Source organism: Molothrus ater, chromosome 25 (assembly GCF_012460135.2).
Source record: "Molothrus ater isolate BHLD 08-10-18 breed brown headed cowbird chromosome 25, BPBGC_Mater_1.1, whole genome shotgun sequence".
Classification (NCBI taxonomy): domain Eukaryota; kingdom Metazoa; phylum Chordata; class Aves; order Passeriformes; family Icteridae; genus Molothrus; species Molothrus ater.
The window spans coordinates 5,076,006-5,103,669 of NC_050502.2; the positions used below are offsets into that span (position 1 = coordinate 5,076,006).

A 27,664-nucleotide genomic window follows, 5' to 3' on the forward strand; every position below is an offset into this window, starting at 1 on the left:
TGAGAATGCTCAGGTGGCTCCGTACAAACTCATCCACAAAGCCACAAAGTCTTATCACAGACTTCTGCTGTGAGCCAGGACAATCTGTGGCTCGACCCCTATTGAAATTGAGTGTCTGTGGCTTTTTTTTTTACAGCTTGTGGTCATGCAATAACCCAACACTGAACAAGAGTCTTCCCAGGTGGACTCTGGGCCAAGCAAAACACACAACTGGGCCAGATGTCTTAAATTTTCCAACTATAAATTGCAGCAGCTCCCCAGCTTTGTGCTGTAAATCCAAGCGAAGCGTCTCCCTTGGGATCTGGTGTTTAAACCCATGGCAATAACAGCTCTCTTAAAAAATGATGGGCTTAAACAAAGGATAAATGTACCTCAAGGATGCTGCAGGAGGAGAAAAAGAGATGGACAGTGGTGGGAGTTACTTCCACAATTTTATTTATATCCCCTCTCCCCAGTAGCAGAGTTCTGTAGCTCTATTCCTTGTGCAAGGACTTCTCCTTCAGATTTCCCACACCATGCAGGAAGGAATTGTGTTTGTTCCATCATGATAATAAAATCTGTCCACAAAAGCTGTAAACATTATTTTTAGAGTCTTTTGTTACTGTCTCCTTCAAACACACACACACACACACACACACACACACACACACACACACACACAGTATTAGTATCAAAGAATTTCTGGGTGACCTTTGACGTCCAGTCCCTGACTCAATCTCACAGTTTTTTTTCTTTTTTTCTTGTTGGTTTATTTTTTTAAGCAAAAATCCCTTGATGTGAATGTTTTTTGTGGCTGATACCTGACAGAGTCATTGCATTCCCACACCTCCAGCCCCAGTGGAGCCTCTTTCCTAGAAAATCCGTGGAAAATTCCCTGTTATAACCCCACAGGGATGTTAAAGCTTGGTGAGGTGCAGCTCTTGGTCTGAACACGTGCACAGAGAATCCCGACCAGGGGCACTGGGAATGTTGGAGGGTGTTTTTCCCTCCCACCTGAGCAGGAGCAGGAAGGGAAGCTCCAAATGGAAGCTCCATCTGTTCATTCCTGCCTCAAACCCCCTCCTCCCGCTCGGCTGCGGGGCGAGCATCTCCTGGTTTATCATTAAGACTCTTCCCAAGTAATGCTTTCTTTGGCTCACAAATAAATCAAGGACAGCAGTAAAACCAGAAAGGAAAATAAATCTTCTGATGGATGGCAGAGAGAGCAGATTCTTCCAGCTCTCTGCTTTCCACGCTTCAGTTCAGTGATGGCACACGGAAAATTTTCAGCACTTCCCGACTGATCCGTGCTCATTCCGTGCCACATCCAGCGGCCGGAGGGTCCCATACAGCCGACCCCAGGAGGGATTTTCAGGGCTATCAGTCATTAGGAAATCCAGGCCGTTTCACAGAAATTCTCACTTCCCTTCCAACAGGCTCTGAAGGATTTTGATGAGGTTCTCCAAGCCAAAAATGTAGCCGTGGTCCGGCCCATCGTAGGGGGTGGGGTTGGGATTGCTCTTGGAGCCTTTGAAGGTGGTGTGGGCAAAGTCTATCATCCTCACATCCACCCTGGAGGGGTTTGTGCCGTGAGTTTTTGGGAAGGGGAGGTGTTGATCCGCACTCTCCTTGTGCTCCTGCCCGTCGTAAATGATGAGGAGGGAGCTGGAGTAGAACCTGTAGGAGCTTTGCTTCCTGATCACCGCCAGCAAGGCCTTGAGGCGCAGGATGATGGGCTCCAGCAGGTCGGTCCTCAGCTGGTTCCCGTTGCACAGGAACTGCCGCAGGGTCTGCCGGAATCCCTCCGGGGAGAGCTTCCTGCCGTAGTATTTGTCTTTGCACAGGAAATGGCCAGTGTCTGCCTGGTAAACCTGCAAGGGAACGGAGGAATAATCCATAAAATCGTCCTGGGTTGTGAGGGATTCACTAATGATGCCTCACTCGCCCTTATAGCAAGCCCCACCACCACAACCAGCTCTATCCCAAGACCATAACCAACAACACCCCAATTAGCCCAAGCTTCCAGATAGGGATCCGCTGCCAATGACACTGAATAAAGATTTTAGCCTTTATATTTTTCAAATCCTGTGCTGCCAAATTAGTGCCTAACTCTAAACTTCATATAACCACTATGGTAGTTAACAATTTACACTGACACACTTTGGTCAGACAAAACAATTCCTCCAGGCCTGGAACCCAAGGACACCCTACAGCCTCAGGCCCTGAAAAGTATAAACAAAAGTAAATTGGGGAGGAGCAAACTGGGAGTATATGACTTCATTACCTGAAGCTCTAATTGGAGAATTAACCCCTGATATGAAAATAGACCAAACTTATATCTGTCTGAAAATCTTGTGACCCTCTTCCATTTTGGGTGTAGCCTCTGGGAGGCTTCTGACTGCCCAAGGTGTATCTATTATTTTAATAAATACCTACTTTATTCTCATAACTCTGTCTAGCCTCTGTTCTAGGTAGCCACTCCAAGGATCAATATGACCACTGAAGTTCAACTCTGCAGTTATGAAGATGCCAGAGATCAGAAAAGGACATGGGTTTTTCTTTATATATTTTGATTTATATTCTATTCTCATTATCCTTCAGGCAGGGTTTTGAAACCTGCTTGAGAATAGTGAGTGAGGGAAACACATGGTTTGAGTTTCCAGGAGGAAGGATGGGGATTTCCAGCAGGAGAAATTTAGTTCAAAATGAACCCCTGGCTCTCACAGCTCAGTGAAAACACAACTGGGGCAACGTGGTGCTTTTGGGGTTTTTTTGTGCAGCAGCCAAGAGCTGAGCAGGAATCCGTGTGTAAAAGCAGCTTCTCAGATGGGGTGAAGGGTTCTAGCTGCTCACACTGGTGGCAGTGGCACAGGGGAAAGGTTACCCTACATGTGCCATATTTGAGAGGACATGGAGCTGAGTGGCCATGGGAATCCTTAAAATCAGAGGGTTTCTTCCTAATATCTTGCTAGATATATTTTTCTGTAGCTTAGGGAGTTATTCTATCCAAGGGGTAATGCACAGAGCATTGTTCTATTGTCCTTACTTTCAACTTCTTATATAACTTTTCTGCTGTCAAATCTTAAGGCTATTGCTCAGTTCTGCTGTTTCTGAGGCCTGCCTTTTGCAGTTTTCCCAAACCTCTCTGCTTTTAAGGATTCCCACAAGTGGCCACTTTTTACAGCCTGTATTTGAGAGCAAAAAGAGAATAAAACTGCTTCGATTCACACCAGCCAAGAACCCCTGGAGATCCCAGCTTGGTTCCAAGCGAGGAACCAAGGGGGGAACCAACACCCTGAGGGGATGGAGGCTTTACCTGCATCCCACAGATGCGCACGCCCAGGGATGCCGAGGTGCTCTGCTCGCATTTCTTGATGTGCCGAGCTTTCTTCTCCTCTGAGGCGTCATCCCCGTGCTGCCGAGTGCCCATCTTCAGGTCCAGGATGCAGGGGTAGCTGTACTTGGACACCACGTTTTCCAGCAGGAGAAACTCTGAGCGTGACTTAAGGGAAACCCAATGCTTTGAAATTCTAATTGAAAGAGGCCTTAAATCAAAGCAACTGCTGACACTCTCCAGAACAGCTCACAACTGTAATGAGACTTTCTCAGCCAATTTCTCCAAGGTGTCATTGCTATGGGCCTCTCGCTGCCAATTCCAGTTAATTTACTGTACTACAGCCCTACCAATTAAAGCCCCAACAGCTCCATTCTCCAGTGACACCGTAGCCCTGGGCTGTCACTCTGACACCTTCCCTAGGTGCTGAGCTCGCTCCGGTGGGTGGGGGAAGTTGTTAAACTCTATTACCCACATGACTGGTGGGTAATGAAGTGTAATAGGAAAATAAAAGGCGAGGCAGCTGCTAATTCCTGTATAGTTGTGTTTTTAAATGTATGCCAAGGGGATCTTTGACTTCTGCTGAGAACTCTTTATGGGAAATGGGTTTTTTTTCTTTCTCTTTTTTTTTTTTTAGAAGATAACAGAGAATATTCCTTATTTTCCCAGAGTCTGTGCAGAGGAGGGAATGCATTCCCCTGCAATAAACCCTACACTGATTCCCAGCTGTTATCAGTGGCCAGGGCTGTGCTGGAGGGGAGGGAGGAGAAAGGATACGATGAAGTTTGTTCTCGTTGTGCTTGGAGGACATGCGGTTCAGGTGCTGCCGGTGACAGTGCAGTCCCCAGGGGTTGTAGCTCTTCCTTTCTGCTTGCTTCCCATTTGCATCCTCCAAAAGGGAATCTGTGTGGTACTGAAGGTCTGTCCTCAAAAGCATCTTCCCAGGGCAGCTAGACAAAGCACACAAAGGGACACGTCAGGTTTATAAGCTCCAGAGGAGAATATTCTCTTCCTTATTTTTTTTTTTTCCTGTAGAGCCTCAAACTTGATAAGGTGGATTTTCAGGGACTCTCAAAGGAACTATATTGATCATACCCAACCTGCAGAGATCCTTTGTTACTCCATAACAGTAATTTTCAGAAAGCCAGCTATTGCTGCCTGCCAATAACTTTTCTTTCATTATAATTTAAAGAGTGCTGGCTCCCTTGAAAAGCCATTCACAGCTCCAGCTGCCAGGGATCTCTATTTATCCACCTAATGGGCACAGCTCAGGCAAATGGTCCAACAATGGGAATGATTCCCAATTTGGAAGGGCTGGCTCCAAGGAGGGGAGGGAGGAAAGAGTGATGAGATCTGTTCTCCTTGGGGGGTCATTCCTTGGTCTTGCTCATCCCAACTCCACCACTCCCATCACTCCAAAGGCAGCAGGGATATTCCACCTCCAGTCCTGGGTGGCCCAGGGCTGCTCTGAACCACTTTGGGATGAAGGATATCCTGCAGAAAACCTCTGTGAGGCAGAGGAGCTGGGAGCACTGGGTGCCTTCCTGGAAGAGCTCTGCCCTGGGGTGGGATGGGATGGGGTGGGGTGGGATGGGGTGGGGTGGGATGGGATGGGATGGGATGGAGTGGGATGGGATGGCACTGAAACCCCTCTGTTGCCAGCAAAGGGACATTCCATGCTCAGTGACTGTTCTCCCGTGGCCTCTCCTCTCCTGGAGCCTGCTGTGCCCCAAGGAATGGGGTTTAGAGCAGAATTTGAGGCAGATATTTGAACAACAACATCCCAGATCCACCTCACTCTGTCCCCACACCAGGGGAGGAGCAGAACCACATACACAGGGCTTGGCCCTGCTGTTCTTCACCTTGGCTGGGTCCTTTAGCCCTAAACCCACAGCTGGACCACCAAACCCATCCCAAACCATCCCAAACCACCCCACCCAAGTGGCAGATGCCAGCCAGGAGGACTGCAGGGACCTTCACCTTTCTTTGAAGGTCTTGGTGACCTGGGTGTGGCTCCACTTGCATTTGTGCCACAAGGTGACAGCGGGGTCCCCTCCGGCGCTGTCCAGGCGGCCGCAGGTGTCGGGCTGGCCCAGGCCAGGGCTCGCAATCAGGGTCAGGTTGCCCAGGCTGTCCTTCTTGAGGTGCACAGACACAATGCCTGGACAGAGGGGAAAACAAAGGAGACAGAGATGAGCCCATGGGGTAGCACAGAGGCCTGGCCACCACCTCGGTGTTTTGGTGGCCTTTCACTGATCCCACTCTGATTTCAAGCCCAATAAAGCATCATTAGGCCGTGACCCTGGAAAATACTCCAGGATTTTCAAGTGTTCCCCCTCTCAAGGCTCAGTTTGAAATCTGCCTCCTCTGAACCCCACACTCCTTTGTGCCCCACCCCTCAGAGCTCTGCTGTGCCCCAGGCGACCCAGAAAAGCCCCCCAGTCCAGATCAGGAGCTCCCAGCTTATTTATCACAAGGGATTTAAGTCCTTTTTAAAGACAGCACAAGGCTGGAAACACTTTTCATTGGCAGGAAGCAAAGGGAGGGTTGGGGACAAGGCATTTTCCAAGGACACCCAGCATGCCAACTGCTTCTTTTAGTTGGAGCGCCCCGAGAGCAGGGCAGGGATGTGGCCATGGGCTGGCAGTGCTGCCCACACACTGTCATGGCCATGTCCTTCCCCTAGCACCAAGACCAGCACCCAGATATCCCACGGGGGGCTGGAGTGTCACACCTCCTGTTTTTGTGCCCTCCAGGGACCAGGACTGTGCCCGGAGGTTATTTTTTTCCACCCTGAATGCTTAAAACACCATTCTGCATTTGAACATTGCAATTTTCCCTGACTCTGACAGGAATCACAGGGCTCAAATGCCAGCCAGTCCAGCACGGATTTAGCCCAACACGAGCCCATCCTTGGCACGGGGCCGGCTGTCTGCGCGTCTCAAGTGACAGCGCAGGAATGGCCATGGATCGCGCTGCCGCCGGCTCTGACCTTTCTGGGAAGGGCTGATAACGCCAGCCCCGCTCCCGCAGCTCCGCCACGGCTCCGGGGGCGTCCTCAGAGCACAGCTGCACCACGGGAAGTTTAGGTTAAATGTCATTAAAAAAATAATAATTCTTCACTGAAAGAGTGATTGGGCACTGCAATTGTCTGCCCAGGGAGGTGGTGGAGTCACCGTGCCTGGGTGTGTTTAAAAAAGGGTGGATGGGGCACTCAGTGCTGTGGTTTAGGTTAGGTCACTGGTTGGACTTGGTGATCTCAAAGGTCTTTTCCAACCTGGTTCATTCTGTGATTTGGGGCTTGGGGGGCTGCCAGCTCCCAGAGAGGACAGGGACCAGGGACAGGGCAGTGGGACCAGCAAAAGCAGAACTGGAAAGAGCCCAGTTGGGGACATGGAGAGCTGGGCTGGATCCAGCTGTGTCCAGGGCATCCTCACCGGGCCTGCTGGGCATGTGGGGAGATGATCTCAGCAGCTTAACAAACAGTTCTGCTCTCCCCAGCAAAGGTGCCAAAGCAAATAAAGGTGCAAAGCCCCTTCTCTCCATTCCAGGAGCGATTCCAGGGAGCAAACACTGAGCAGAGGCTTTGCCTCCTGTCCCTGCCGGGCTCTGCTGCCTCGGGGCTTTCCCCACCTGAACTGTCCCTGCAGCCACCCCCGCTGGACTGGGGTGCCCATCCCTCCCCGGGTCCTGCACCCCAAAACCTTGGGTTTGGATGCTTTTCCCTCACCACAGCCATTCCTGGTCCTTTCTGCTGTACAATCAGCATTATTGTGAACAGGCTGGGTTAAATGGGCTGACTTTACACAGAAATGGGGGGGAAGTCTACCCAGGCTGCTCTGCCAAGGGAGCTGAGGGGCTGCAAACCTTCATTCAGGGAAAAAGGAATATTTTTAGCCCTCCCAAGCCTCTGTGGTGAGCTCAGGGAGTTCCATCTTGCTCAGACTCCAGCATTACCTTTTCCCTGAGTCCTCTTCTTAAAAAAATCCATATTTCTGAGAGCAAACAAATCTCCTCTCAGCCTGGATGACTGCTTCACATTTTCAGGGGATGTAGGCATAGAAAAAAAAAAAAAAAGCCAACATGTCTTCCCCTAAATCAAAGCCTTTTTCATTTTAAAAAGTCACAGGGAGGCGACCAGAGCCCTCAATTGCAAACACCATAACCTTAAAAACTGTCCCAGTTCCTGCCTGCAGTCAGCAGGGCTGTGCTCATTTGCATAGTGCTGACGGGCTGGCCCCAAAAAACTTATATATAGCGTGAAAATAAGAGTTGTTAACTATCAGCCATTAATATGAAAATTAATGGGGAGATTTTCAAAGGCGAGAACCGAGCGTTAAATTGGAAGGGAATGTGATCCTCTCCCTCCTCCCAGCTGGAAATTCAGTCCTCAAAAAACCTACAGCTCAGCCTGGAAAGTGTTTTTTGTCTCCTGGGGGGATTCCATGGGGGTTTGCAGGTGTCCTGCCATGACCTGTGTGTGGCAGACAACCCCCAGAGCTCCTCCTTTGCTGCAGTGGGCAAACATCTCTGCAAAGCCTTTGGGTGCCTGTCTGTGCTGGCCTTTGGTGTCACTGACACCCCAGCGCCTCTCCTGCTGGCACCAGCCAGGAGCCAGAGGGTATTTCTGGGTGCTGTCACCACACTGGTGGCATCCAGAGGCGCTCAGGAGGTTTCACTCTGTAACTCTGCCCTCGTGGGTTTATTTTTGTGTTTACGAGCGCATTCATCTACGGCCAAGGGCCTGGGAACCTGAGCAGAACTGGGCTGGAAAACAAGCCCAGCATCCCCCTGGGAGCTCAAGTGGGACAAGGCAGAGCCTTCAAAGGGGGTAAAAGTCGGTCCTGAGGTCACCAAAGTGCCTGATATGGGTGAGATGAGCAGGAAAAGCCACGGGCTCGGCGTGAGGCTTGAATGATATTTGATCCCCATTGTGGAGAATGTCATCATTACACAGAATGTCACCATTGCACAGAATGTGACCATTACATAATGGTCCCAGGGCCGTTCCCACAGCCCAGAAATAGAGATGAGGTACATGGATACGTGTGGATGGGGGATGGAGCCACCGGGATCATCCCCTCATCATCCTCACAGTTCCACCTCTTTAATTGCCTGGCAGCAGGGCTGGGACAGCCAGGAGAGGAATAAACCTCTGAGCCCAATGCCAGATTGGAGAATTGCCTTTTAATTACCCCTCATCATAAAATTCTGTGGGATTTGAAATAGGAGAAGACACAAAGGTTTGAATAACCAGGGCGCCCCTGGACTGGTTAAACTGGGATTGTTTAACAGCTTTATCAGCGAGGGCCCAGTGCTGCAGCACCAAACCCCAGCTCCTGCCACAGGAAACCGCTCAGAGGAAACTTTTCTCCCTTAAGCATCTTTTTAATATTGTCCCATAAATCTGCAGAGGCCCCTGACTTTCTGGGAAAGGGAGAGATTGGGCTGGAAGCACATTGGAGCCGTGGCTGACTGAGCTCTTTGCTGTAACGCCGAAGGACCAAGAGATATTTTAAGTTTTTACGTGACAACCAAGCTTCTCGCCTCCCCCAAAAGCCAGGGTCAGGAGCTTTATGAGCAGCACAAGCCTGGCAGTAAAAGCAGAAAATACTGAAGGAATAAGAAAGAGAAGGGAGGGAGGATGTCTTAAAAAAATGCTGGGGCTGCTCTCCCAGTGCTGCTTTCCAGGGGCTGAGAGATTCAGCTGGGAAATGGGGTCAGGGAGGGGGCAGCAAGATGAGGGACAGGCAGGAAAACCCTCACTTGAGGAAAGGCCTCACCTGCAGCAGCTGGGGATGCTTTTTAGGAGGGTGAGAGCTCTGTGCTCCCCTTACCTTTGTACTGGGGTGTGAACTGCCTCATGGCCAGGGGCAGGGACTCGTAGAAGCTCAGCTCCTGCGACACCAGGGGCTTGCAGATGGTGTGCTCATCGTAGGTCAGCATGCTGGTGTGGCCTCCCACCTGGTGCACAAAGGGCTGCAGGAGCACAGCAGCCCTGGGCTCGGCAGGGCTCTGACCCACCATGGTGCCAGGCACAGCCCAGGGGGCTGCAGACCCCTCAGCAGCAGCACACGGAGCTGGGAAACAAAGGCTGGCACGGGCAGGGCTGGGCCAGTTTTCACCCACTCTGGTGTTTCCCCCACGCTGGGTTTTCCTCCACGCTGGCCTTTCACCAATGGAATCTGCAAAGCAGAGGGAATGAAGGAATTAGAGGAGAAGGGCCACGCAGCAGCTGGGTGGGATGAGATCTATCAGTGCCCGGGGGCTGGCACAGAGAGTCCAGGGAAGCCCCAGTTTTGATCTGCTGGGGACAAGAGACAGAGATCAGAAGAGCTGTGAATTAAAGCAATGATCTCATCAAGGCAGGGGGATCAGGGATTAACACAGTGCACTGCTGCTGTGGAACACCCCCAGTTTGTCCCACAGGCCATGCCAGAGTGGTGCCAGACCTTCCCTTGGACATTCCCTGCACAGCAGAGTTGCTGCAAAGCCCCTGCAAGTCCCCAGGCACTCCCTTGCTCTCCAGCACCGCAGGAGGGGTGAGCAGCAATTCCTGCAGCTTCCAGAGAAAGCTCAGTTTGGGACGTTGGCTGTCATTGAACACCTGAGCAGCAGCAGCAGCAGCGTTTCCTTCCCAGGCTGACACCCACCAGGGGATGTGGATGTGTCACAGCAGCACCCACAGGGCTCACACCCAGCTCTCCTCCCTGCCCCCAGCCATGGATCCCTCCCTGATTCCAGAAATTCCTCCTTGGTTCTGACAGCCACAAGTCTCAGCTCGAAAGCAGCAATGTAGGAAAACCACAGAGCACATCCGTGGTGCATCCCCAGCAGCAGCAACCACCAACACCTGCTCCTTCTCCATTCCTCACAGGAAACCCATGGACAGGTCCTGGAAATCAGGAATTGAATCTCACAGGCACCAAGGATGGCAAAAAGGAGCTGATGTTGGTGCTGGCTTCACACCAGAGATGGACACTCCACATCCCAGACTCACAGGAATAGGAAGAAATCATTAAAATCATCATTTGAGGAGAGGTCCATGGCAGCACAGGCCCTTTCTCCTGATTGCTCCACCTTCAGCACAACCTGGGGAGCTTTGCAGCCCATTTTTGCCAGCAGAACCCCAGTGCAGGGGACAAGGATGCCTTTGCAAGATCCAGTTGTGCCAGGAAAGCCTCCAGGATGTGCTGCCAGCTGAGCAGCTCCACCCCTGCCAGCCCCACGGGACAGATGTGACCCGGGCAGCGCTGCCACCCCTCCTTGTGCAGCAGCCAGGGAACAGCAGAGGGGTGGTGGCACCTCCTGGAGGCACCTGGAGCTGCCCCTGGTGGGCAGAGCTCTGTGGGAAGGGCTTTCCCTGGAGCTGCACCATTCCCCACGCTGCAGGAAGGATCCAGAGCTCAGCAGTTGGATCTTTCTGGGTCCTTTCCAACTCGGATATTCTGTGATGCTCGAATCTCCCCTGCTGGGATTAACCCCAAGGGAAAAGCACCTGGTGCAGGTTCCTGCTTTGTTCCCCACCTGGAGCAGGGGGATGGAGTGGGCTAAAGGCAGGGAAGAGCCACTCCCACCTCCCAAGGCTCCTTTATCTCCCCCAGGGTGGGGTTTTTCCCATTATTCCTCCTTGGAGAGGAATTCCTGCTCTACAATTACCTTTCCCCAAAGAACAAAGCCAGGCCCCGAGCCCAGCGCTTTCCAGCCGGGAAGAAAGCGGCTCCTCGCAGCTTTCCTGGGCGGTAATAAAAGCATTTGGTTACGTTGTGGCAATTTTTAAAGAGGATTTTCCGCCTCGGGAGCCGCAGGTTTGTTGTGGTTTGTTTTGTGTAGCTTTGCCCCCCTCCCTCCCTTTCCATCCCATCCTTAAAAAGAAGGAGAAAAGCCAAAAGCAAGCGGATTTGTCATAACACCTCTTTGGAGCAGGAAACAACATGACTTAAATCCTTTCTTGCTTCTGAGACAGTCCAAGGCTCAGACTCAGCTGCCACAACCCCCTGACAGCTCTGGCAACTTTAGCATTGCGAAGGGAGTTGGGGAAAAACCATCCACAATTTGATAAAGCTCCCGAATGTTTCCTCCCAAGCAAAACTCGGAGCAGGATTTGCAGTAGGAGAAGGAGGTTCTTTTCTGGGAGTTTCTGCTGGGAAGCAGCTCATCCATTCGGAGCAGATAAATGTTCCTGTGAACACTGAGCTCCCCTGAAACAAGACACTGGAAATAAATCACTTCCACTGGCTCAAGGTATCGCAAATGCCAGGAGATATTTACGTCACTAAAAATACACAGAATTACAGATAAATCCAGAGCCTCCAAGAAAAAACAGAATCTGTCAGCGTTTTTCCTCCAGCTAAAGCAAAAGCAGTTCAGGTGCTGCAGGTGGAGGTGAGCCTGGAAATATCAGGGAAGGAGGATATGGAGAACATTCCTCTGCATAGAGGAGAAATATTCCATTCTCCAGCAAAGGGATGGGGCTGTGGAGAAACCAGGGAAGGTGTCCCTGCTCCTGGCAGAGCTGGAGCTGAATGAGTTCTGCCCCAGTGCTGGGGACAGCGCTGCTCCCCTGGCACTGTCACCTCCCACCCTGCTCCCAGGCAGGGCCAAATGTCACAGGAGTCTCAGTGAAACAGGTTGTTTATCCCAGCTCCAAACCGAGCCAAAAGGAACTGGGCAGCTTCAATTCTCTAATCTTTGAGTGGCACTTACCCCATTCATCCCATCCCATCCCATCCCATCCCATCCCATCCCATCCCATCCCATCCCATCCCATCCCATCCCATCCCATCCCAAACAGGACTCATGTGGCCCCAGGGGAATGCACAGCCAGGCCAGAAACACCCAGGAATATTAAAATACAAAATCCCTCTAAAAACAAGAGCTCTGTGCACAGGCCTGTGCTCTCAGTGTCACCCCTCGTGGCCACCTCCCTGCTCCTGGAGCATCCCAGAGCTCCAGAGTCGGGTTCCAAGCACTGCACTGCAGATTCTTTGCTTCATTAAAAGGTAAGAAAAGCACGTGGCTGAGATCTGTGTGTGCACAGCTGCCAGTGCTGGAGCTCACCTGGAGCCACAACCAGCCCTGCATGGAACCCCAGAGCTGGGACCCAGTGCCACCACAGGCACAGTAACACCAGAGAACCCAGTGCCATCATGGACACAGTGCCACCACAGGACCTGGTGCTACCACAGACACAGTAACACCGCAGACACGGTGCCACCACAGGACCTGGTGCCACCACAGACACAGTAACACCACAGACACGGTGCCACCACGGGACCTGGTGCCACCACAGACACAGTAACACCGCAGACACGGTGCCACCATGGGACCTGGTGCCACCACAGACACAGTAACACCGCAGACACGGTGCCACCACAGGACCTGGTGCTACCACAGACACAGTAACACCACAGACACGGTGTCACCACAGGACCTGGTGCCACCACAGACACAGTAACACCACAGACACGGTGCCACCACAGGACCTGGTGCCACCACAGACACAGTAACACCACAGACACGGTGCCACCACAGGATCTGGTGCCACCACAGACACAGTAACACCGCAGACACGGTGCCACCACAGGATCTGGTGCCACCACAGACACAGTAACACCACAGACACGGTGCCACCACGGGACCTGGTGCCACCACACTCTGCAGAAAAGGGCACAGGCTCCCTCACCCCCCTGCCCACTCTGCCTCCCACAGCACCTCCGTCCCCTCCTCCCAGCCCAACACTTTCCATCCATTCCACCATGGAGAACCGAGAGCCACCAGCTCCAGGGTCACTGCAGAGATTCCCTCCAGCCCCAAGTGCTGCCTGTCCCCGCTGCTCCCGTCCCTTCCCCCCTGCCAGAGCCTTCCTGCCAACCTCCCAGGCACCTCCAAAGCTGTGCCCATCCCGCCCCATCCCTCCTGCCCTGGCATCCAGCCCGGAGCTCACCTGGTGCTGCAGGTGCCCGCCGGGGGCTGCCTGGGCCGGGCTTCTCGCTGCTTCTCGCTGCAGCTCCAGAGGGAGCAATGAGGGAACATTTGGGCATGGCCCGAGTGCGTCGGCGCTGGCAGGAGCCCGGAATGTCCAGCTGACATTCCAGGGGGCTGTGCTAGGGAGGGACAGCCTGGCCGGGACAGGGAGCAGCCGCGTGTGAGGGAAAGGGAACGGAACGAGAGGAGCCGGCTGCACGCCCCGGCTGCCTTGGGAAATCGGCTCTCCAGGAAAACAACTGGGGAGTTGTTTTTGTCCATCTGTTTTCCACAGAACTCCCCCCTCAGCTCGGGTTTGTCACCTCCCTGCAGAGTGAGCAGACACTGGGAGAGGGATGGAGCTTCCCAGAGCTCCCAAACCACCCAGGGAGATGCAGGAGGAGAGGCACAGGGGGTGACAGGGGCTGGGGGCCACCAAATCCCCTCTGTGCCAAAGGAAGGGTGTGGGCAAAAGGAGGGGAAGGCCGGGAGTTGCCCAAAGTTGGGTAGGAGGTGAGTGGATCCAGAGCTCCAGTCCTGCCAACGGGAAAAGGGCCACGTCAGAGCTGGGAGCCGTGATGGGAATGGAAAAGTCCCAGGGAGCTTCCTGCCAGGGCCACACTGTCCCCTGCAGCCATCGTCAAGGACAGCCTGTCCTCCCCCCTGTCCTGGACAGCGAGTGCCAGGGGCTCCTGCCAGCCCTGCACCCCAAAGAAATGGGATCCATGTGGTTTTTAGGGCATCACAAGGAGCAGCCAGCCTGGGCAGCACCCAGGACAAGGAGGGGACGGTGCCCATTCTCACCCCCAGGGCCCAGCAGGAACCTGGGGACTTCAGCACAGCCATGGCCAGGCCTGGGGCCCCCAGGGATGCCATGGGGGAAATGCTGGGGAGGAAAACCCCACAGCTGGGATAAGGATTGGTGGGTGTGGAAATTCCCACTAAGTGGAGGGGAGAAAGCGGCTCAGGAGGGGCAGAGGGATCAAACTGCTGGTGAGGGCAGAGGCTGAGATGAAAGACAAGGATGAAAGAAAGACCCAGATTCCCAAGGCCTGGCTTCCCAGCTCCCCTGGATCTCCCCAGGAGAACTGGCCCCGTGCCCTGACTCCGTGCCCATCAATAAGGTGCAGCATCAGCTGTCCTGTCAGCAGCAGGAAAAACATCCCGTGGGAAGGGCTTTAAATGGAAGCAGGAAAGGAAAAGATGAAGAGCTGGGTTCGTTTCAGAGCCCTCGTTGGGCCACGTTTGCCTCCCTGACAGGGAGGGGGTGCAGCAGCTCCAGTGGATGAGTTATTTATAGAAATGTGCTTCATTATAGAAATTTACTTTGCAGCAAAGTGGGAAAGGGCCCTCAGCAGCTCTGCTTGGCAGTGGGGGCTGCAAGGGGAGCGGGGCAGGAGGGCAGAACCTGCTTTTCCCAGGAAAACTGCCAGGATTGCCAGTCCAGTCTGGCATGGAACAGGGCTGCTCCAGCCTGGAGAGAGGAGCAGGGGACACGGTGGGGGTGACAGTCACAGCCCCTGGCTCATGGAATGGCTCCAACAGCACTATTTCCTAACCTGGAACCGATTCCAGCTGTAACTTAGCAACCTCACCTGGGTGAAAGCATCCCACCAGGAATGTGGGGCCTGAGGAGAACCAACCTCGCACTGATTCCCTCCCTTTTGTTCCCAAATCTCAGCAACAACCGCAGGCAGAGAGGAGGCAGCTCCTGCTGGCCACAGAGCCGTGGAGCCACCCCCTTCCTGTGCCACTGGAAATCCCCTTTGTCACCCAGAGCCGCAGGATGAGATGAATTCATCCAAACTGAGTCACCCCTTCCCACAGAAGTCACAGCAGTGAGGAACCACTCCTGCCACACCCCAGAGCTTGGGAGAAGCTGCAGCTCGACCTGATCCAAGCAAAAGCACTTGGGACAGTCTGTGATGTCTCAGCACGAATAAAAGTAGTAAATGATTGGTAATAAATTTATTTTTGATATTGATTTTTTTACAGAGCTAAATGGAACATAGAAACAGCACCAAGCCATTGAAGTTTGTTCTACAAAACCAGGTTTAATACAAAAAGGATGACAGCAATGCCTGACTCTGCGCTTCTGGACGGTTATAAAAGCTCACCCAAACCCCAGCAAGAGTTTAAAAAGGTTTAAGAACAGAGGCACCGGTGTTTGAGAGCATTTCTCTGGCAGCAGTGATGATCTTTATACATGTGGGAAGAATCAAGGTTACCTTCATTCCCAACTTATTGCAGTGCAAGGGGGCTGGTCCTTGCCTAGGAGAGCTGTTGAGTCTCCAGCCCAAACACCCACACCCAAAACTTTGGGGTAAGAGCCCCCTCCATGCAGGAAATTCCCCATTTAATGGGAAAGATCTCCTGGTTTTGCTCCTGGAGAGCTCAGCTCCACCCACGTGGGGAGAGGTGCAGACTCTGCCAGGCGAGCAGGCACAAGGAGCACACCTGGAGTGGCATCACCTGGACAGGGGCAATCTGAGCATCCAGCCCCAGGATGTCCTCAGGGAGAGCAACATCCAGGGGCCACAGGGCTCAAATCACTGCTGCCTTCGCTCTGCACTCCTCCTGCCCGAGGCCAGCAAAGGATTTGGGTCCTGCAGCCTGAGGAGCTGCTGCAGAGCCCTGGGAGGAGCAGAGCAGCAGCTCCACTGCTGAGCCTGAACTGCCACACTCTGGTGCCATTTCCTGGGAAACAAACATTCCTTCACTGAACAGAAAGAGAAGCTGAAGTAACCAAGTGATTACAGACATGAGATACGATACAGCAGGACTGGGACTGAGCCAGGCTGCTCCTGGGACCCACAGGGGGCTGCAGGAGCAGCGACAATCCCAGAGCTGGCACCTCCCTGCTCCGACACAAACACAGACACTGCAGCTGCCCAGCTCAAACATGAGCCCTGAGGCCTCAGAGCCCTCCCAAAGCTGCTCTGGAACAGCCACGGAGCAGTCCTGGGCTGCAGCCACAGGAAAGCACCTTTAGAAGCTTCCTATATCCTTTATTTTCCACCCAAATTCCCCCCCCCCCACGCCCCCCAAAAATAAAAAAGCACACAGACTGCAGACTTAAAAGTGTAACAGGGTCACAAACTCTCCTCCACCACCCCCAGCCCAGCCCAAACCACCAAGGCACGTCAGGCTCCCCCCTCTCTCCAAGCCCACCTTCACCCAATTCCCCTTCTCCCAATTTTGGATGGATGAAGCCAACACAAAACATTTTCCTTGCTGGGAAGCAGCAAGTGCTTCCTCATTGTCTTTGCACTGATAAAAACAAACAAAGACACGCCTGCAACTGCCACCCTAATGTTTCCATGGGAAATGTTCTCTTTCAGCACATTCCCTGATGGACTCTGCCACCAGTTGGCCTTTGCAGAATTGAGGTCAAATTTTGCACCCCCAGGCTCTGGCAGAGCCCCCCAGCCCTCGAGAGGGGTGTGCAGTTATTCTTTGTAGGTTGTTTGCCACGGGAGCCAGGTCTCTGTGGAAGGCTCACTTTGGTGCAATCCCAGCTTCCCACCAGCTCAAGCCCATCTTCTTTCCAAGCCAGCATTGCCCTGATCGTGTTTGTTTGGAGAGTTTCAGCAGCGAGAGCAAACAGAGCCTGGGCCAGGCCCTGCTCCTCCCACCACCAGCGAGGGCCCTGAGGCCTGCACAGGGTCCATGTCCCACCCTGCTGCTCCTCCTGCTGCCCTCAGTGCTCAGAATCCGACAGGTACGAGGGCTGAGTCCATCTCCACACCAGCATGTCCTCCCCTGCCACCCTGTGCGATTCTGTCTGGATCCGGGACTCGTTGGAAGCCAGGAAATCCACGGCTCTCTCCCACACCCGCTTCATCTTTTTTCTGCAAGGAACAGCAAGAAAATAAATGAGAATCTCCAGTTGGTTGTGCTTCCGTGCCTGCAGCAACTGGGCTTGTGGATTTGGCTGCCTGCTGTTCCCTGTGCAGGCAGAAAAGGGCATCAAACAAAACTCTGGTTTAGAGATTTCAGACCAGGGCATGGCCACACAAATCCTGCCTGGGGGGAAGATGAGAGGCTCTGTCAGTGCCCTGAATTTCTGCCTCAATTTGTGCTGCAAAGGGACTCGATGAGCAAATCACCCTCCCCTGTCCTGCACACGGAGATCTCAGCCAGGGGGACACCCTGATGTTCACCCCAGCTTTGGATCCAGCTGTCCTGAGCATCTCACACCAGGGATGGCTCAAATAGCTGCAGTCATCCCTTGCAGGAAAAGGAACCATTTCTGGTATAGAGGGAGGATGTTTAACACTTCACAGGAGGACAAAGCAGCTCCATTTAACCAAAACACAAGAAATAACCCTGCAGAAATTGAGGAAAGCACGAGGATTCAGCCCTGCAGCCCCACCACCCACAAAGCAATGAGCTCAACCACAATTCCTGTCTGAGAAAGCCCCAAACCCAATCATCTCACTCCAGCTCCCTTCCCAGCTGTGTAACTCAAACTGGCCCCTTTCCAGGCACACAATCACTGCAGAGGAGCCCCAATGTCCTGTTCAGCTCATGGGAATTGTTCTAGTCTGGAGAGCCAGGCAGGATGGCTGGGAAAGGAGACAGCACCAGACACCCAGCAGATGAAGCAGAGGACACCTGAAGCTCCAGGTCCAAGCAAACCAAACCCAGGTACTGCTGGGCAGAGCAAGGACAACACGCCTGTGGCCCTGCACAAGTGACAACACACCTGTGGCCCTGCACAAGTGACAACACACCTGTGGCACTGCAGCAAGCAGCAGCTCTGGGGCTGGCACACTGATCTGCACCAGGTGCAGGCACAGCCTGAGCTGTGCCCAAGCCCTTCCCAACCCAAAGGCTCTAGCCTTGTCCTGCAGAGCAGCTGCAGGGATTGATTTTGGAGCTGTGCTGAGTCCCATCCTGCTGCTTCCAGCCCTCCTGGGTGCCCAGAGCAGCTCACCTGCTCTGAGGAGGGATCAGGCTGTCCCGCACGTGGAAGATGCCGACGTAGGGGTAACGCTCCAAATTCCGCTCCCATTCCTTGTAGTGGTCCTGGACAACAGCTGGAGGACAGGAGGACACAGCAGTGAGAGCCCAACCCTGCAGGAGCACAGCAGGGCTCCCTGTGCTCCCACAACTCCTACCTATGATCTTCTTCACCATCTCATACATGGCTTGTTCCTCCTCCTCCATCTTCCGCCAGCGATACCGGAGGTAGAGCAGGATGCCCCAAAGGGTTATCAGACCTAGGAGAATAAAACCAAAGGGGATTCAGGAACTGGCAGCTGTGTGCTTGCTAGATGCAGTTTTAGTTCTCACACTGTGACCCAGGCCTGCTTGGAACTGAATCCCAGTGATTACTTTTGATCCCAGAGCAGCTGCACCCCAAAAACCCCTTGGTGCTGCCCCCTCTGGGGCACAGGAGCACCTGTGGGTGTGGGATGAGGTGCTGGGAAAGCCTCAGCACGGAGCTGCCCTCAGGAAAGAAACCACAGAGCCCCAGGTCTGCAAATCCCAGAGGAGGCTTTGCCAGAGGCCTCCCCTACAAGGATCACTCTGGAAGACTGTCAGGTTTGGAGAGCTGCTGGATAGGGAAATAAAGCCTGGGACTCCAGTGGCAGCCCAAAATGCAGGAGATGAGTATGGAAGGTTTAGCACTTACAATGCCCCCAGCAGGACTTCAGTGTCTGCAATAAACAGAACTGTCCCTTGTCACCCCTCCCTGTCAGGTTGGATTAGAAACTCCTGCAGTCACACAGCTCTCGTTATCACCTCGCTGGGTAAAACCCCTGTCTCAGCTGAGGCGTGACAGACTATTCCAATAAAACCTCCAACCCTGAAATGCTACAAGTCATTATTAAAGAGGCTGGAGGACTTGGGAGCTTAGAGCAAGAAAAAAAGAAAAACTGACTCCTTAAGGTAAGTTAACACACTTATTCTGCAGCCCATAATAATTGGCACTTGAGGAATACCCAGAGAGCTCATCAGCTGCCTGATTTAAAGCAACTTTTAAGCACTCACAGCACAAGAGGAGGGCTGTGGGTCTCCCGTGCTGCCAGAACAAAGGTTAATTAGACATTAACTCATCAGCAGATTTATTTCACCTCTGTTAGGTGTTCCCTATGGCTGAGCAATGTGTGATCACAGAGCTTCATCCCTGCAGCTGAGCCCCAAGAGCCACTTACTCCAGAAGAAGAGGAACAGGTTCATGATGGCCGTGACCACGGCCCGGCGGAAGCGGCAGCCCAGCCCCATCTGGGGATGGGCAGATTCCAGGCAGAACACTTCCTCCACGCTGGAAACAGGCTCTGACAGGTCCCTGCCTTTCAACCTGATGGGAAGAGGAAGAAAATCTCATTGAAGAGAGCAGGCTGCGACTGCAGTCTTTAATCAAGGAGAACAACCAGACTGCGGATGCAGCTGCTCGCAGGAAATGCCCCCACACCAGGCACAGCCTCCTGCCAGAACATTTGGGGGACTGGCTGCTTAGCCAGGGATGGATGTGACTCCAGGAAGGCAGCAGGGCTGCAGCTCCCACTGGCACGCTGAGTATCCCTGCACTGCCTCTCTGACAGCCCCTCTCAGCGTGCACAAGATTGAACTCAGAATTGGATTCCCACCTCCCAGCACGGAGATGGAAACGTTCCCTGAGTCAGAGCCACTGCTCAGCCCCAGCAGTGGGAGCTGGGGGACCCAGGCTGGGAGCAGGGGCAGCTCAAAGAGTGGCAGAGCAGCAGCACAGAGCCCTGCAGAGCCCTCAGCTCCCCTCCCTGCAGCGCTGCTGCTCCCAAACCCAGCACCAGCACAGAGCCCTCAGCTCCCCTCCCTGCAGCGCTGCTGCTCCCAAACCCAGGCTCACTCCACACTGAGCCATTCCCAGAGCACACAGGCACTGAGGGGTCCAAGGGACAGCCAGCAGATCCAGGGGAATGGAACAAAGGGGACTGTATTTTTTAAGCTCCTAATTATGCACAGCCCATTAGACAAAGGGGTTTGCTAATTTACAGGTGCTCAGCTCATGAACTGCAGAGAGCTTGGCTGGTTCTGGGTTCTGCAGGAGCTGCACACACACGGTCGTGTCCCACCCCCTGCTCTTATTTACAACCCAAATTCCACGGAAATATTTAAAACATGCAGCAGAATCACCCAGTGCAAAGCTCATTTTCAGTCCTGCATCTCAGACTAGCAACTAAAAAATAATCTCATGTAGTTAAAAATGCCAGGGGCAGGGTTTTGGGGATGCTGCCACGCTGGCTCTGGGGAAGCAGAGCTGTTTGGGGACCAGCCAGCAGAGCTGCTAATTAACAAAATAAAAAGTGGGAGGATATTGTATCCCACAGCCTCTGACTGGAAATGTGCTGGAGTATAAAAACATAAAATTTGAAAACTCTGCATCCCAGCCCACCTACAAATCCAGCCCTGCCCCTAAGGAAGCTGAGCCCCGTCCTGGGAATTTGCAGAGCCCAGGAATCAAAGCAGCAGATGCTGTCTGATCCCTGGATCACAGCAGCAGCTGCAGGAATATTTAAGAGCAAATGGAGCAGTGGGAATTCCAACAAGCTTGCCCACCAACCCCAGCACCACAACTGCTGCAATTCACTTAATCACAGACACATTTAGCAACGTGCAAATGCAAACAACTGTTAAGGCTTTAGAGTTAGAGCAGACTGGAGGCAGCCCACGCTCCCCAGAGGAAGGTGATGATGGCTGCTGACTCTGGGAAAAGTGACCTCGTGGGCAAGTTAAGGAAGAGCTGTAGGCACAGGACCATGGGCAGGACACCAGGAGCTCTCCACAGGAGGCACAACACAACCACGGATGGCCAGAAGCAGCCCTGACCTCCCACCTCCCTCTCACCTGTGTCCCACAGCCTGGGCTGGGAATGAGACTCCTGGAGGAAGCCCAGCTCCCACCCTGCTGCAGGGCTGTACTTTTCCTTTGGATGTTTGCCCAGCAAGCTCAGCCACAGCCAATCCCTGCCCACCTGCTGCAGCCCAACGAGCTCTGGGGGCTGAAGGGCACCACTGACCCTGTCAAATTCCACCCCAGCCAACACCCAGATGCCCAACTTTGACACAGTGGGCTCCTGCCCACCCAATTCCCAAATCCCTGCTGCTGTTCAGTATCAGCAGATCCCTAACTTTGACACAGGGGGTTTTTGCTCACCAAATTCCCAAATCCTTGTTGCTGTTCAGGATCCAGTGCAGGGCAGCTTCAAACTTCTGTGAGGAACTGCCAGTTACATTCTGTGCAAAGGAAGCCATAAGAAGATTAGCCTTCCATTCATTTAAAATACTGACCAACGTGATTTCATTACAGCAGTGGGAGAATTCATTCCATAGGGGCTGAACCCAGGTTAATTCTTATCAGGATTCTGCAAACTGGAGGGAGGAGAACTAAGCCTGAAGATCTGCCTGGCCTAAAGTCTTCTGACTGGGGAGATGATGCATGAAGCACTCAGTGAAATAACAACATCCCAGACTGTTAGGGCTAACCACTAAATACAACATAATCTTACTGACAGGTTACCAGGAAAGAAATGGAATGCTGGATCAGAGCAGTCTGTCTCCTGACACTCTGCAGTAGAGAAAAATCCTTCTTCTGCCCAGCCCTCAATCCAGGGAAATTTCTGGTTGCACAAGACTGATGGCTCCAGTGAAACAACAAACCATTAAGATTTACAGGGGGTGAAATCAGAGATGGAGGAGAAAATGATTTCAAAAGAACTGCTGAGAACAGGACTGGCCAAAGGGGAAGTGAGAGATATGGGAGAGAATCAAAGCAGGATGAGGAAGCAAAATGGATGGTGAATTGTTTTAGTGTCTATTATTTATTGCTTTATAAGAGACTAAGCACTGGGTTGTAACAAAGCTGCTCAGAGCCCACTCACCAGCACATGATCCTTCACCTCACTAACCCAAATGCATTTGCTTTTTAGGTTCTCAGGGTTTCCACATTCAAAATTACCTGGTAAGAAAAGTCAAATAAAAAAAATCATGTTTGTAAAAAAAGCCTTTGAACAGCTCAGAACCAGGCTCTGAATGTACACCAAGAAATGCTCTCCCTTGCTATCAGCCCCAGCCCTGAGCAAAATGATTCCAGGATGAGATTTATATTGCAGGCAGATCAGATGACTATTAATAAAATGCTCAGCCACTGCACTGAGGTTGGATAAGGGCAATCAAACCTCTCACTTCAGAGCTGCTGCTGGATAAGGGCAATCAAAGCTGACACTTCAGAGCTGCTGAACACACAATGAGGGGGAAAGTATTGCTCCTGCCCCTTGCAGAGCACAGAACCACAGCTGCCACCAGGTAACAGGTGTGGTGGAGCTAATGATCAGTGTTCAAAATGCCTCCAAGGAGCTGAAATCACAGCTCTGCCTCCAACCCAGGCACAGAAATGCTGGCAAGGCACTAAATCCTCTAAATCTTGCCTCACCAAGTTGACTAAACAAATGTGCTAAGTAACTCTGGTGGAAATCCGAAGTCAGATTTGAAAAGATTTAGGAATTCTGTGCAGCTTCAGTATCCAAAGGTTTCAGCCTCGAGGTCTGAAATGCAGAAAATGGAACTGAATCCCTTTTACTGATTACCACTGCTGTGGATCTTGCTGAACAAGTCCCTGCTCATACAGTGGATTTCTAGCAGCCTACTCCATCCCAAAATACCAGTGATGGGCTGGATTTACTCCTGGAGTAGGGACTGTGCTGGGTCAGCTCCTTGTCTCAGAGAGCCTGTCCCTCTGTGGTGAGGAACAGGAGAGGCACTCGCACGTCTGCCGCCACATTTCAGCAGAAATGACAATTTCTTAGGACACTTCATGTGGAAGAACACATCAGTTTACACTCCTGTCTCTATCCTGAAGACAATTTCAAGCTGTTGGTAGAAAAGAATAACAAACCCAACCAATCCTACCTGAAACTCCCAACACTTCAAGTACAAACAAGGCCCTCTTACCCAGGCAGGGTGACAGGCGTGCATCAGCCAAGCACCACTCAGAACAAAAATAAACCCACCTTCCCCTGCTTTCCTATTCCCTCTCTGCCTCAGAAGTCCTCAAAGGGAACTGCCTGTTCCATAAACCCCTCCAGGGTGGGACAGGAGCGAGTAGGAGCTGGGAGAGGCAGCTCCTGCAGCTCAGCAGGGTGGGGATGTGCTGGCACTCACCTGCCTGCATGGACAGGTAACTGTAGAGCTCGTGCAGCATGGCCATCATCACGTCCTTGTGCTTGGCCTGGCAGAACTGCAGGGCACAGACAGGGACAGGGACACACATCAGCAGTGCCATGGGGACAGTGGGAGTGCAGCTCCAACACCAGACACAACTACAGCACTGGAGTCTGGCTCAGTCCTGCACCACCAGCTCCAGGCACATCTCCTGAGCAGGGGAATGCTCCAGACACAACCTTCCACCTTCTGGAAGTCCCTGCCCAGAGGAACTGGGTGAGTTTTAAGGTTCCTTCCAGCCCAAACCAGTGTGGGATTCTGTGAAGTGCCACCAACCCACAGCCCAGCCTGCAGCACCAGCCTCGGACCCCCACAGATGGATCCACCACCTCCAGAACTTCCCAGCACACAGAACTCAGAATCCAACACAAAACCTTCTCCCTCCTAATGTTTGGGTTGGAAGGGACCTTTAAAGCTCACCCAGTTCCACCCCTGACACCTTCCCCTATCCCAGGTTGCTCCAAGCCCTGTCCAACCTGGCCTTGGACACTTCCAGGGATGGGGCAGCCACAGCTTCTCTGGGAATTCCATCCCAGCCCTTCCCCACCCTCCCAGGGAAGGATTTATTCCCAATATCCCATCCAAACCAGCACAGGGAATGCTGGAATGGTTTGGGTTGGAAGGGATCCTGCCACTTTATCCACTATCCAACCTGGCCTTGGGCAGCCCCAGCTTTTCCAAAATTCCATCCTGACAGAGGGAGCAGGGCTGTGCAGGCACTCCACAGTGGAGCTCAGGGAATTAGCTGGATTAAATCTTGCACTGCTAAAGCTGAAAACAGCTTTATTGCAAACCAATAACACTGCTGGTACAACTGTTAAAAAAGAAATTGATTCACGTAATTGGGAATTTAAATTTTTATCTTTCGGAGTCTCAAGCACACTCCTAAATTCATCTGGCCCATTAATTTCAACTCATCAAGTCCCAATTTTTCTGTAAAACGACAGAACGAATCATTTTACAGTGATACTGTTATGGGTGGAATAGACTACCTGGAATAATCACTGTTCTGTGAGAGCTCACAAGATTGAGAATAAATAAATAAATGCTTACATCATCCGTTCTTTTGTCACAATCCACAGGCAAGAGATTAACTAGGAAAGAGAAGAGGGTGAGTTAGCTGGCTGCAAACAAGAGCTTTGATCAAGAAAATAATTATCTTTTTAAAAGCAGGCTCAACTTAAAACCTGGTTCTGCTATTGTTCATCTCCCCCTGGTAGCACCTGGAGATGCAAAGAGCCCCCCCAGGAGCTGCTTTGGGAGCAGCTCTGAGGAAAAACACACCAATGATGGAGCTGATGAACGTGTTCAGCTGGGGAGCGAAAACTGGGGCTGGATGTTTTAACAGCTCCTGTTTGAGAAGCTTCACGGTGATCTTTACACTCCAGGGCTGCCTCTTGCTGCCCACCAGGGTCACCTGAAATATCCCAGCACAGCCATGGAGGGAAATGAACCCCCCTGGAGGGCTGATTGCAGCTCTGGGCTCTGCAGGGCTTGAACAGCCCTGGCACCTGTGGCACAACTCAAACCTGGGCACCATTCCTGCCTCCAGAGCCCCTGTCACAGCTGGGACAGGACAATCCAGTGACAATGGGCAGCTTTATCCCAGCTTTGGGGATGCAGCAGCTTTCCCAGCCCACACCAAGGGCACAGAATGCCCAGGGTCAGGACCAGCACCTTCCCAAATCAGCCCCCAAACCCTTCTTTGTTCAGCTCAAAGCCTGAAATATCCCCATTTCCAGCTGTTCCAGCTGGGGAACTCTGCCTTAAAAACCCGTTGCTGGGGAAACCCCTTTTCATTTCTCATGGAAGAGAACTCTGCCACACCTGAAGTGCTGAATTGATCTGCTGCACTTCTCCCTTGGACAGAATAAAGGCTGGGAAGGGCCATGCTGGCAGAGGGAACATCAAAAACACACCCCAGGTACTACCCAGACCTCGTGTCACACCATAAAATCCATCCTTGGCCCAGCAGGAATGGCGCTCCACATAAACCCCATGGTTCTGAGGGACTGAAGGCCAAACTCGTTTGGAAAAAGCAAAGTTTTGATTTGCTTCCCATGACTAACAAGGTTCCCCATAGGAAAGGAAAGATAGGAAAAGGGACAGAAACAGAGATGTCAGGTTATGGCAATGAGAATGATAAACGTGATGGGGATGGAAGCAGTAAAGGGAAAGCAGGAAGACAGGTGAGGCATAAAGTTTAAACGAGAATTAAACCAGTGCACGTACACCTCTCCTCTCTCCCATCCAGCCAGCCTGACCCAGCCATCTTCACCACGAGGATGCCCAGAAAAATCAGCAGCAGCACCAAGCTGGCGAAGCAGAGGAACTGGGACAGGTAATACTCCAGGCCTTTCCCCTTTCCCTCGGGCTGGGCCCGGGGCGCTGAGCGCAGCAGGGCTGTCCGCGGGGTCACTCCGTGCCCCCCATCGCTGGCTGCCCGCCACGGGAAGCGCCGGATCAGCCCCCCAGCCCTGCTGCCCGCGTCCCGCTCTGCCTCCTTGCCAACGCTGGCAGCCAGGTCCTCCTTCCCTCTCCTGAACAGGCTGCTGAACCTCCCTGGGGCCGCCGAGGAGCCCCACTGGGTGCTGGGGGTCACCTCCCTCTCCCGTCTCCACCAGCTGTTGGAGGAGAGCCCCCTCCTCTCGCCCGCCGTGTCCCAGGCAGCGCGGGAGCTCTGCGCCCCAATTCCCCCTCCCGATGTCCCCCAATGGCTCCTGGGTTTCTCCTCGCTGGGAAGGGGTTTGGAACCTGCCGAGGAGCCAATTCCCCCTCCCGATGTCCCCCAATGGCTCCTGGATTTCTCCTCGCTGGGAAGGGGTTTGGAGCCCGCCGAGGAGCCCCAGTAGGGTGTGGAGCTCAGCCCCCCAAGCCCATCCAACCCCGAGCCCGCCCGGCTGCCGAGCCCCCCGCTCCTCTCTGCCGAGGGGCTCCACTGGGACGTGGAGTTCGAGCCCCGGAACCTGTCCAGGGTGGGTCTCAGGCCACTGCTGAGCCCCCCACTCCTCTCTGAGGCGCCCCACTGCACTGAGGAGCCCCGAAACCCATCCAGGGTGGTCCCCAGCCCCTGGCTGAGCCCCCTGGCCGTGCTCTGTGACATCTCTGGATGTCTCCCAGTGGGACGCAGAGCTCAGCGCCCCGGCCCTGTCCGCCCCCAGGCCCCCGCTCCTCTCTATGGACGTGTCCCACTGCGAGGAGGAGCTGAACCCCCCGTGCCCGGCCAGGGATGCCCCCAGCCCACCGCCACCTCTCTCCACAGTCGTTCCCCACTGCTCCGAAGGGCTCAGCCTCCCGAGGCTATCCCGGGAGGAGCCGCCCTCAACCCTGATGCCTCCGGCCCGGCCCGGCGGGGACCCCCGGGGGTCCCCCCAGGATTGCCCGCCGCTCTCCCCGGACGTCCCCCAGCGGGACGCGGGCGGCCGCCCCACTTCCTCCTCCTCTTCCCCCTCCTCGTCCTCCTCCTCACTCTCACGGGCGGCCGCGGCGGTGAAGCCGGAGCGCTGCCGCGAGGGCGAGGCCTGCGGCGGCCCTGCGGAGGAGCGGCCCGGGCTGGGCGGAGCGGTGCGGCCGCTGCGCCGGGCCGCCGCCACTTCGGCCCGCAGGCAGCCCAGCTTCTTGATGTAGACCTTGCGGGTGGTGGCGGTGATGGGCCCCGGGCGATAGCCGAGCGCCAGCAGCTCCTTGCGGAGCTCCGCGTCCGTCAGATCCGCCATGGCCGCGCTAGGCCCCGCCGGAAGCGCCCCGCGGGCGGGAAGCGACGCCGCCATCTTGGGAGGGGCCCCTGTCGCCGCCATGTTGGGAAGGGCACGGGGCGTGTGGGGAAAGGGCGCGGGGGCGGGCGCCATGTTGGGAAGGTCAAGGGGGTGCGGACTCCGTGTCTTGAGGGAGCAGCAGCTCCCGCTCCTCGCCGCTCCCTCAGGACCGGGGAAAAGCGGGAGATATGGGGAAAGCAAAAGGCGAAAGCTGCCTCATCTGCGTGATGAGCCGGTGTCGATGATGGGTTGTCCCCCATCACTGTGTGGGGCAGCTCCTGCCTCACTCACACTGATGTTCTGACTCTTTTAGGGCCATTCTCCCAAAAAATGTCCCTCTCCCAACCACCTCCCACCCCCACACGCGTTTCCATCATCGCTGCCCAGTTGCTGAGCTCTGCCAGAACCTCAGGCAGGACCAG

At 53.7% G+C, this 27,664-nt stretch overlaps 2 protein-coding genes across 2 annotated transcripts; both read right to left on the bottom strand.

Moving 5' to 3' along the window:
* Positions 1–427: 427 nt before the first annotated feature.
* IP6K3 (inositol hexakisphosphate kinase 3) lies at positions 428–13,319 on the bottom strand. Its single transcript, XM_036398181.2, has 6 exons — positions 13,260–13,319; positions 9,151–9,498; positions 5,294–5,474; positions 4,091–4,263; positions 3,296–3,471; positions 428–1,850 (listed from the first exon to the last, which is right to left on the bottom strand). The coding sequence occupies exons 2-6, from the start codon at positions 9,338–9,340 to the stop codon at positions 1,398–1,400; spliced, it is 1,173 nt and encodes a 390-aa protein (XP_036254074.1). The 5' UTR covers positions 9,341–9,498; positions 13,260–13,319; the 3' UTR covers positions 428–1,397.
* A 1,913-nt stretch (positions 13,320–15,232) lies between these two features.
* Positions 15,233–27,211, bottom strand: LEMD2 (LEM domain nuclear envelope protein 2). The gene is given in 10 exon segments (XM_036398510.2): positions 15,233–17,130; positions 18,219–18,321; positions 18,403–18,504; positions 19,444–19,589; positions 21,425–21,504; positions 22,149–22,225; positions 23,428–23,503; positions 24,541–24,581; positions 25,720–26,578; positions 26,580–27,211. Coding segments are annotated over 10 exon segments (2,259 nt in total). The 5' UTR covers positions 27,204–27,211; the 3' UTR covers positions 15,233–16,979.
* Between the last annotated feature and the right edge of the window lie 453 nt (positions 27,212–27,664).

Bases quoted from the DNA above. Each gene is read 5' to 3' on its own strand.
- IP6K3 (XM_036398181.2), bottom strand. From the start codon at position 9,340: ATGGTGGGTCAGAGCCCTGCCGAGCCCAGGGCTGCTGTGCTCCTGCAG. The intron at 5,475-9,150 runs GTAAGGGGAGCA...CCCTCTGTCCAG, and splicing joins GTTCACACCCCAGTACAAAG to GCATTGTGTCTGTGCACCTC. The intron at 3,472-4,090 runs GTATCCTTTCTC...AGTCACGCTCAG, and splicing joins CAACGAGAACAAACTTCATC to AGTTTCTCCTGCTGGAAAAC.